General features: G+C 34.1%; 1 protein-coding gene across 1 annotated transcript; it reads left to right on the forward strand.

Annotated features, from left to right (window-relative positions):
• The first annotated feature begins 838 nt into the window (after positions 1-838).
• On the forward strand, positions 839-2,348 carry LOC123523511 (probable G-protein coupled receptor No18). Its single transcript, XM_045301178.2, has one exon. The coding sequence runs from the start codon at positions 1,086-1,088 to the stop codon at positions 2,304-2,306; it is 1,221 nt and encodes a 406-aa protein (XP_045157113.2). The 5' UTR covers positions 839-1,085; the 3' UTR covers positions 2,307-2,348.
• Positions 2,349-12,008: the final 9,660 nt, after the last annotated feature.

The raw sequence follows: 12,008 nt of genomic DNA on the forward strand, positions 1-12,008 counted from the left end.
CTTCTGCACGTCTGTTGCATTGTAATATCCCATCTGCGCGCTCGCGCTGAATTGAATTATTATTATACCAGATTTGTTGAGCGCCCTTTCAATATGGAATATACGTTCAAAGGCGCTAATTCAGTCGTGCCATGCAACAAACAAATTTTTTTTAACTTTGTGCTGTTTTTCGTGTGAGTCAATCATCAGTGTTTCCAATGACAATAAAATTTTACAAAGAAAATCGTTAATTACACGCGTACCTGAATTTCGTAAAACGGCTATTGTTTGACTACTGACGTCACGGTTGGTCGATTTTTTAAATTTAACACGAAGTTCTTCAAGTGTAATGTGGTATAAAGAAAACAAGTCAAATTTATCAATTTAAGTATTTTATTTAAAAATACCCCAGTTATATTACATCTGGATAGTTTCTTTTGCTGTTCAGTATAGTTTACAGATTTGCACCCATCCATATACCTATTTTTCCACTAAACATCAAGGAAACGGAAAGAAAAAGGGGCGTTCGGTACTATATTTCTACTTGTACTTTAAGAACTTATTTCCATTATTCAAACTAGTTGGTGTATTAAGTAATTTAAACATTACATAGAAAGTCACTACTACTACTTCTCCCAATTCTTCGATCTTTTTTAAATTAAAGGGATGTATAATGTATTAATTCAGACAATGCATTCAAGTGTCGTTCTATGTGATCTTATACTCGTACGCATATTCAGACGTCAGATGTACGGATATAAATGTCATTGTATTTATGTGATGAGTAAACATTATCTTGTTCTAGTTTAACTTCCTTTTTGTTTTCGTATTAATTCCTGTTTTCGGAAAACATTACAGGAAAGCATTGTGGTTTCTTTATAGTTTCCAAGAAAATAGCTATAAGTCGACATATCTATATAGTTGTATTATTCAATATAATGAGATGGTTTGACAAACATTAGAACAAATAGTATCAAGTTGTTTAGAAAAGAGCACGGAAAATAATTATCAATGTATTTATACTGAAAACATCCGTCAGTAAAACTCTAAATTGGTGTCAGTTCTTGTTTGCAGAATAGGAGAGAAATCAAACAGTATGTAAAACCATGAATTCTCATAAGGACTATACTTTGAAACAACTGAATGATGAAGAAGTGATCCGACAAATTCCGCTAATAATATATCTGACAATACTGTGTATATCTGGGATTGCTGGAAATTCTTTGGTGTGTTATGTATTTGCAAAAAAGTATGCGATTTCTACATACCACATTTTTATAATTTTTCTTTCCGTAGTTGATCTGTTGACATGCTGTGCTGCTCTTCCGTTTCAATTGAGTTTGCAGTTTTGGCAATATACTTTCGACAGTGTATGGCATTGTAAGTTCGCGTTATTTTTAAATACATGGACAACAATTACATCTGTCATCCAATTTCTTTGCATTGCCTTTGACAGATACCGCAGGGTGTGTGCACCATTTAATTGGCAAGTTTCACTCAGAGCAGCAAAACGTATGTGCGCAGTTTCACCAGCTATTGGGATTGCCTGTTCTTGGATTTCTCCGATAATCTATGGTATACAGAAAAGAGAACATAGTTTTTATAATATAACAATACTTCGATGTGGTGTAACAGATGATATGAAGGAAACATTATTTCCGCTGATAAACAATATAGTTTTTGCAATTCTCTTTCTTGGAGCTTTGATCAGCATGTTCAGTTGTTACTGTCGTATAGCAGCGCGAGTTAAACAACAGATGAAATGGAAATACAGGTCTAAAGGTGGAATTGAAATCCGTGAAAAAGAAATTGAAATGACTCCTGTATCTAAAGAAAAAGATGAAGAACAAACAGACGTAATATACAAATTGGATAGTGCCACAGCTGAAGACAATGGTACACCGGAATCCGTTTCAGCTAACAAAGACAGAGAGATGAGACAAGACACTCTCGAAATCAAAAGAAAAGGGAACGACGACAAGAACAAAATGTCATCTCCAAATACAAAGAGCTGCAGAACGACATTAATAATGTTTATAATTTCAATAGCCTTCATTATCTCATATGTTCCACTGATTTCGTTACTTCTGATCCGATCATTGAACAAAACTTTCGTGGCCTCTTTGAATGACTTGGATAGATCCGTGTATAATTTTTTTCTAAGGTCATACTTTATAAACAGTGCTATCAATCCAGTGATTTATGGAATACTCGATGCCAGATTTAGAAAGTCATGTAAATTGCTATGTTCGTGTAGGCACGTGTTGAAGATAAGAAAATTAATGCAAGGCCTACCAATCAATGAACAACAACGAATAAAATTTTAATAAAAGTATCAGTTTATTAGATATGCTTGTAGCGATTCTACTTTTGCTTAAGAAATGATATATTGCAGAACCATGTTTGAACATGTAGCAACAAGACGATGAGGTTATACGCATTAATGATTTATTTTCATAAAGTGACAATAGAGTCAGTCCCTAGCCCTAGCTGGAAAGACCTCGGTTGTTCTTGAAGTGGGATTTTTACAGTTTGTTTTTCTCTTAATTTCAACAAAACAAAAGGCAAGCCTTAAAAATAGTTGTTTACCCTCTCGCAACCCATAATATCAAGGGCTCGGTAGGTATGTACATTTAGGGAAATATTCTTTCATTTTTTTTTTTTTTTTTTTTTTTTTTTTTTTTTTGCTTATTCCCACTCTAATTAACAAATATTCAAAATATGATAATATTGATAATATCATTTTTGTTCAGTCTTTATCTCCTGCATATTATTAATACATACACTTTCTACAGTCATTAACATGTGTATAATTTTTTATCCTAACATTTGATTCCCAGTTAAATAAAGAAAAAGTTCAAGCTCTGTATATTCAGCAGTTGATGTGCGGGCCCATAAGAGAGCATTATGACGTCATTTATGACGTCAAATTGCCGCATGACATCCAGTTTATTACTACTCGGATAAAAGAAGCTCAGAATATTTTTATCAAAATATTTCAAAGAACATATGAGAATGAAAACTATCAATGCCTCCTTTGGTTTATCGTCTAATTTACCATGGTTCATCGTTCACAGATGCTTAGATATTACCCCACTAGGGTTTACGCCCTCCTGGTTCAATTCCTGCACATCTGAACTCCAAACCGTGATAAAATAGACATAAAGAACCACTAAAAGGCATTGATCGTTTGTTATTCATCATCTTGATTTGAAAGTAACAAATTTAACAGGGTTGGCATTAATGCGGAAAAAAAAACTGGTATTTCCAATGACAGTGGGAAATACCGGGAAATGTTATTACCCAAATTCAATTTGTATAATCCCTTCATACCAGTCCATTTGTGTTATCAGGTGAGAAGTCACTGATGGTACAAATCATTCGCTGGTAGGAAATAGTGACAGTATACACATCTTTGTTGTTCAATATGTATGAAACTATATATTGAAATAAAAGTAGAAAGTTTAAAGTAAAATGAATCAGTATTCAATTATGAAGAAGAAAACGAAATTCAGCCTTGACAGTTACTCAGTCATGAGTTATACATGTAGTGAAATTCAAATACAATCTTAATTCATACACCACTTAATAGTGAACATACTGCATGAATGTTTTATGATTGAGATGATGGTCGAACTGACTATATAAAATTGAAAATCTTTTTCTCAACAGTGAACTGACATTTAATGCTAAGTACATGTACAGTATATCCTCATACATGTGCGCGTTTAAATATTAATTATCACTCAGTTATTTGATGTTTCAGTCATATTAAACAGTCATATATCTTTTGAATTAGTGTCGTTTGTACAGTATTTCTACTTACTTTCCCATTTTGCAATTTTAAGAGTAGGACACAGCTTACTTGTAAATGAAATTTGGGAATTCCCATTCCTGCAGGGGCGATGCAATCTGATTTTTTAAATATTTGTCTGGGTTTTTTTTTGTTGCCACCCCTGTCCTGGAAAATACCGGCCAACTCTTAAACAATAACATTCAAAGATAACAAAGCTGACTTGTCATCGGTACGAAAATATTAAAATTGGGGACACGTTGACTGGGGCGAAATTACGCAAGTGTTTTGCATAAATACAAACCTTCATAAACAAACTAGAGTCTATAGACTGAATCAGCACGTCTGTTGTATAGTTTCGACTGATTTGAATGGTTAAAAGAAGATATTTACCTCTTTTTGTTAGAGGAAGGACATAGTAAACTGCTTTTTAGTTTCTGACATGCAAAGGACGTATAAGTAACAAGGGGGTAAATTTTAATACTAATCAAAGCTACGGATTAGAGATTTATCGTTTCATGCTAAATATTTATTTAACCGACTTGTTTTACAAAAAAAAAAAGGATCAACACTGATTAAATAACAGAAAGTACTAGGAGGCTCACAAAAATTCTTTAAAATCAACAAAAACCAGACAGTAACACAGAAATGTATTACAACATATTCTGTGCATGCGTTCTAAAGAACAATTTTCAAAATAAAAGCTATATTATCGCATATATAACTTCATAAGCAAAAGAAATGTTAACAAATCCATTAATCAATGATCTAGGTCAACTTCAAGGATACTGGTATTTCATATATCTTTCTAACGTTGAAATTCCAAAACAATTGGACCTTTTGATAGAACAAATAATTAATTTATATATTCATAGATATACATAAACAACTTTTTGCCCAGAATGTAAGAACATCAAATGCCACAACACAGTACTACGCACATACAACGTGGCAACAAAAACTATGTCATCTGGACCTGGGCGTAAAAATACGTACAAAAAACAGTTCCTACACATGTTTTCCTGTATTGTTGATAGTTTATAACACAACACCAAGTTTTCAAACTATAAAACTATCAATTCATACTTACCTTCAGTAACAACAGAAAGGCAATCAAATTTAATTCCAAAGCGATAGACAGACGCAGTGACATATGAAAGCTGGTTCTCCTTCATGTCTTTATACAATATATAATGTGGATATTTTTATTGAGGCCTAGTACCAGTCACATCAAAAACCTTCGAAAACATTTGGACATATTTATAGAATATATCATTAATTTATATCGTTCATAGATATGCATGAATGACTATTCGTCCAGTAAATCAATAAAAGATAATTTTTAAAGGGATCTAAAGCTATTTAATTGTTGGTCTTTTTGTGCATTAAATAAATCTCAAACAGATTATACTAAAAAAAAATCCAAAAAAATCATAAAATGATGGTTTTATGTGATTAACCACCTTTAAAGCTAGGCTAACATTACGACAGTGGGAAATGGGTGGTAAAGAATAATGGACATCAAATTATAAATGTAGACTGGAGAATGTGTAGATACCACAGATATAGAGACAGACATTCAATATAATATTCTATATCTATATAATGATATCTGAAAACCGAAAGTCAGAAGACTTGACATTTACCAAAGAAGTGTTAGATTGTAATGTCATTTTAAGTCCTGCAATTGTTTATTTTACAAGTTAAAGCATACAAAAAGTTCCTTCTAGGGCACATCTATATAAATATAAAATGACCATCTTGTAAAATTTTGGTTGCAATGTCTGTTTTATACTGCCAAAAAATTATCAGGTAAGTATTTACGCTAGTTATTTAACATAAATTGTTAAATCCAACAACAAATTAAATCTGTTACCTCTTTCAGTAGAGTAAATACGGCAATAAGACATTGACCTGATTCGATGTGTGTATTTCATTGCACATAATTAGAGGGTCACAATGGTGTTTGTTTTCACATATTAACCATGCATTTGAAGGTAACGATAATATTTGGTTGTTTAGTACATTTAAATTTGCAGATATATGTCTATCTGGCGAATGTACATATGTTATGTTGAGGGGAAAATAAAAGAATCAATTAATCATCCTCGGGTTTAGTATTGTGTAATCCATGAGTCGCCTCAATTGAGAAAGAATAGTTTAACGTCAGAGGTTATTTCTAAGGTCACGGAGTTTGATTGGCCAGCTTGTAATTACAACAGCTGTCAACATCAGTAGCTCAGTCAAATGTGACTTATTGAATTGAGATATTCCTTCTCAAGAGAAGGAATAATAATTTATGATCATTTGTTTGTTTGCAATGTGGTACCGAAATATATATTGTCACCGATGAGGACGATTCAATATACTCAAAAAGGCGGAGCCTGAGTGAAAATATCAGAATTTTCTCCTTTATTGGTGATGATATGTTTCAATATCACACTGAAAACAAACTCTGTTTTTCTTTATGTTAATTTGTGAAGATTAGCGAATTATTTGTTTATTAAATGCTTGCAGATTTAAATAAAGACCGATACTTTATGACAAAATTCGGATTTATTCATCATATTGTGTAACAGTATGCATCCACGAAATAACCATGGCTACTTATGCAAAGTGATACCGAATATTGGTGATGAGGTTCGTGAAATTTGCTTTTTATCTAAATATCTTATTTAAAGCGACTAGCCCACACATCGTGGTGTCAGAGCTTTCCTGTGATATTTTTAAACCTGTGCAAGTTAGTTTTATAAGTTTTATAACACTTAAACTTCACTTTAATAAAAGCATTGCTTGGCCATAATTTTAGGATTGATTGATTTATAGATACTATCAATTTTATACGAAAATAAGAAACAAAACTATAAATTAGAAACCAGAGAAAAACGAACTTGCACTAATTATGAAATGCAAAATGAAAAAAAAATTGGGGATCGAACTCCCGATGAAAAGGTATAATACGAATACCGTAACCGCTCGGCCAACGAAGAATCACTGACTAAATCGCAAACTTAGTGTATTGAACTGATTTTATGTTATTGTTTTGTTTTCACTTCTAAACGCTATAATACTGTGCGCTACTAATAAACTTTGATAATGTGGCAGTTGAGTCCAGTAAGTCCAGGGGTGTTCAAAGATAATCCGTCATAGATCTATTGCAAAGCAATTATTGAATTTACCTGTATTGGACAATAAACAGTGTCGATTGTATTCAGGTCAACTGCCACATTATCAAAGTTTATTAGTACCTATAGTTCGGCTTTGAAGTGAGCGATATTTGTGTACTTTTAAAAATAGAATGGTGCGTTATTTAGGTAGTGTTATTCAGTACAATAGTGGTTATTACCTAAATAAGGCAAAGTAAATCATGCCGACTTCCCTAATCGGTAGACGAGTAAAGAAATTGAACCATCAAAATATATGCAAACTTTTGGTTTTATAGGAAAATATCTCACTGATAATTTTCAGTATTTCGTCAGTTAGTATAAAATAAAACTATGTGTGGTAGGATTTCATTTAACATGAAGTTTTGTTTTAACTGTGATTACAGCGTGATATTGAAGATTTTTAGCTCGACTATTCGAAGAATAGGGGAGCTATCCTACTCGCCGTGGCGTCGGCGTTAGCGTGAGCGTCACACATGTTAAAGTTTGCGTACCACCCAAAATATTTTCAAAGTCCATTGAGATATTGCTTTCATATTTTGCATACTTGTTTACCATCATGATCCCATTCTGTAAACAGGAGCAGACAACTCTATCAAGCATTTTGACTGAATTATGGCCCCTTTTCGACTTAGAATATGCTTATTGTAATGTTAAAAGTTTGCGTACCACCCCAAATATTTTCAAAGTCCATTGAGATATTACTTTGATATTTTACATACTTGTTTACCATCATGACCACAGTCTGTAAAAAGGAGGAAGCAACTCTATCAAGCATTTTGACTGAATTATGGCCACTTTTCGACTTAGAATATGTTTATTGTAATGTTAAAGTTTAACTCATAACTTATATTATACTATCAAGCACTGAGAATAGTCGAGCGCGCTGTCAGCTGACAGCTCTTGTTTGATGGTTGCCATTAAATCTATCAATCTATATCCAAATCTGGATACCGAAATACCATTTAGCAATTTACGCAGTTTGAATTTGCGTTTGCCAATATTAGATGTTGTTTACGTTAACTAGAAACAAGTTACTTTTTGCGTGAGAAAACTTGAAATATTTGCGATGTGTGGGTAGATACATTTATCAAAAACCTGTTAAAACGCGAATGCAGAAATCATGCATTAAATTAAAGATTGACGAAGATTTCAAAAATGATAACAACAAAAAACTAGTATATCCTTAATGTGTGAGTATTGCTTATGCAATCTTCACATTAAAGAGGATATTGAAGAAATAAATAAATAATGATAATAACAGCTTTGCACACGGTTCGAATATGCGATTAGTTCACATGTGTTGCAGTTGGGTTTAGGCAAGAGTTTAGATGCAGTTACTCTAACACATTTTAGGTCTCTTTGGTGAAACAAATGCCTGCGCGGGTCTTTGCAGTTGCACAATAAAATATATCATAGAATGACAGTGACGCAAATATTTTGAAACATAACTATATATCTACTGTTACATTTAACTTAGATTTTTGTGTCCAGGAGTGTATTGTATAGAGCAATTTACAAGTCTGGCATAATTCATTTTATTATTTATAGTTGTATCAAAGTAATTCAAGGAAAAATCTGCGAAATAGATAACAAACATTTTGAAATCTTAGATGAGATTATTAATGAATACTAGTACGGGCCAAGTATCATGCCAGAGCGGTTGAGCTGCTGAAGTACACACTTTCCAGGGTAAAGTTACATAGGACTCTACACAAAAAAATGGTTATATTCCTCATGATATCTGGGGCTGCTCCATTTGCAATTTTAGACCCTGTCACGAATACTGCATGAGCGGTGTGATAAACTATGAATTTAAATGATAATCTTTGTAATATGTAGTACAAATGTGGCAAACAAAATATAGGCCTATTAACGTTGGAATATAGCAAGAGAACGCATCTCTTGCCGAAAAACGTTCTACATTTTCAAAGGGAGGCCCCCAAAAAACCAATACACCGGGAAATGGAGACCCCCTCCCTCACCTCCCCCACACTCGCAGCATCTCTGCTTGTTTCGTAAATATACTGCTTATATCTGACGTACAGTTCAAAATCATCCAGGTACACGCCTGTTAAACATCTTCACATATTTTTTGAGGTGGGGTGCTATGTTCCAATGACTCTTCATGCGGTATGATCATGCAATTTCGCCGCTTAAAGCTCAATCATGGTTGTGCTGTGTCAGCGGGGGGAGGGGGAGGGGATGTTCGGGTTTATCGTCGACGTCTTTATCAACAATGTTTTAGTCATATAAACGACGGTGTCTACTTGCAGCAGTGGGCACAATGCCCAACGTTATAGTTCTGCCTCACTGGAATATCACGCCGTAGACAAGTGACATGATACTTCACCCGGTCACATTATACCGGGCTGACCAGTCTTAATGCTGAGCGCCAAGCGAGTAAATGTACTATATGCGGCGTGTACTACAATGGTTCGCCTGTTTAACTGAAGGTCAAAACCTAATTACGTTAGCCACTGGCACCAGACCACTATACATGTTATACCCTACCCATAGGTATACTATAAGAACCATGTTCATGAACGGAAAAATGCACTAACCCATTTCAATCCTATATTTCTCACCTAAAACGCGCAGTTCGATGAATGGGTACTCAGCATATTGAACAAGCAGTAATTTATCTTCAATTGTGGTCCATTCACATTGTCTCAATGGTTCATATTACCGAGATACATATTTATGCTTTCGTCAACGTTACAGAAACACTTGCAAGAACTTCCCTAATGAACATTTGGTCTAGAGGTCACAGCAGTGTGCATATGTTAGGCGAAATGTAAACAAACAAAAACAAAATGCAAAATATTCACAGTTATACAATAAAACTCGAAATGATGAATGAAATTAATCTTAGAAATGATTTTGAACTTGAAGTCGTACATTGTGTTATATTGTGTTGGTAGAAAGTGATGAAGTAAGCTTAGCAATAGAATGATCTTGAATCGTAGAAGCATGCAATATATATATATGGAGTAACAGTAAACTAGTATGAAGTACATAATCATAAATATTCTGGAGTTGTGTCCCTTTAAAACATTAGAATATGTAACGTCCCTTTTCTTTTGAAGACAAAAATACATAGCTGATATCATTTTATGAATGGCATTTGTCTGAATTAGCACTCTTATTGAAAAATATTGTGCGGCAAATTCAGTTTCACACGACAAGGTGGGTCTGTTACATTCCATTCTAGATAAATGTAATAAAGTTAAGATAACACAAAATATATCCAAGTTTCAAGTTATTACAATGTCACGGCAATTTCCAGCTTAGTAATTTCCACATAATTATAATCTAATATATGGCTGACACATGTACGTGTTTTTGTCTAGGTATTTCCTCAGCTTTTTAGTAATACACTATCAACATCATAAGTAAAATATCTCAAAAGATAATAGGTAAGAGTAGATTTCTCGGAAGCACAGAGCACCAAAACACAGCACCAGAGCCACGCATTTGCCAACAACAAAAAGAAGCTGTAATGGAAAAATATTTCAGACGAGTTGCTTCAAACATCCAACAAGTACATATTAATTCATGCTAAATATTGATGGAGGGGACGGAAATATTAAAGGGCGAAATGGGGTCGGGCGAGGGGGAAGGAACCCGAAGGGGAAAGTTGAACAAAGACGAATATACAAGGGAATGCAATGTTATTTTGAAACAGTCGCACTACAACGTAAACCACAATAGAGCAGACACTCATGTACCAAAGATAAACATACAACTACGATCAACTGAATAACATAGAAAAACGAACTAGCAAGACATAAGAAAACAGTAGGGCACCGTTATAGACTCACAAGCATACAAACGCACCCACATAAGTAGGAAAAAAAAACAATCAAGTAACGTCTTAGGATTCGGCTGCCAAAACAAAGGGGAGCCACAAAAACTTACTAAAAGTAAAGGGGGAGATGCAAAACGTAGCGTAAATGCAAGGGAAAGGAGCAGGCAATAAGGGGAGTGAGGCGGAGGAAAAACGCTTACAACAAACAAGAAAACATACGCAACAGACAATACAAGACAGACAAAACAACCAGTTGAAAATAGGGGCACCGCCTTGGAACGGTCAGTAACCTATATAAAGGAAACTGGGGGTTTAAACGCGTTTAGGGCATGCCAACCTCGCACTTACCCTATTTTCAACAAGTTAAACAACACAATGTAAATAAAATCCCCGTTGAGAAAGGCTCTAACATTAGTGCAAAAATAACAGATAAATAAAGCAAAACATAAAATTAAAGTAAATTTAAGGTATATTTACACCAATGTACTCAACAACTTGTCTGAAGTCAGAGCAACAAGAGCCTAACTTTTAAGGGCACGACTAAGAAAACTGTAAGACAAAAATCAACTCCCTCCGTCCGTTGTATGTAGGATTTAGGAGAAAAGCATCATGGAGTCTTACACTTTATTAGTCATCGCACCATCAAATAGGAAAGCGTAGCAATTAACTGTAGAGGGGTCAATAACTAAACAAGCGCTGTGCTTCAAGATTTTTGCATCGTATCCTCTTTTGATAAACGTTTTAACCAATTTTACAAATATTTGATTAAAATAAGGGGTATGTTAAATTTTCCGAATTTTATCAACTAGGTCTCCATGGTATGCCGCGTGTGTAAGTCCAAGTTTTAAAAGTGTTTTAAGGGGCGTATTGTATATTTCTAACAGTTCCGACGATCTGTAGTAAAATTTACTAAAAGCTTTCCGTAGCTTATGATAACGGTAACCCTGTTGTAACAATTTCTTGGTGATAATGTAGATTTCTATCATTGAAATCATCTATTTTTGAGCAAGCTCTTGCAAAACGAATAAGCTGTGAAATCGTATGATATTGCTCCAGGGACATAACACTGTTCCACTAATTATGTTGCACAAATTTAATCTTTCTGGTAAGGGAACATTTCATCCAGATCTAGTTTGATAAAGGGCAGGTGAAGCTGGGCTTGTAACATTTTCCAGCTTAATTGGATCTGGGGAAATTGTAGGACTAGAAGGTTGTGGCTTTGTAAATTCATGAGTGGAGCTGGTAGGATAGCTGGAAGTGA

This window comes from Mercenaria mercenaria, chromosome 3, assembly GCF_021730395.1.
Source record: "Mercenaria mercenaria strain notata chromosome 3, MADL_Memer_1, whole genome shotgun sequence".
Classification (NCBI taxonomy): Eukaryota; Metazoa; Mollusca; class Bivalvia; order Venerida; family Veneridae; genus Mercenaria; species Mercenaria mercenaria.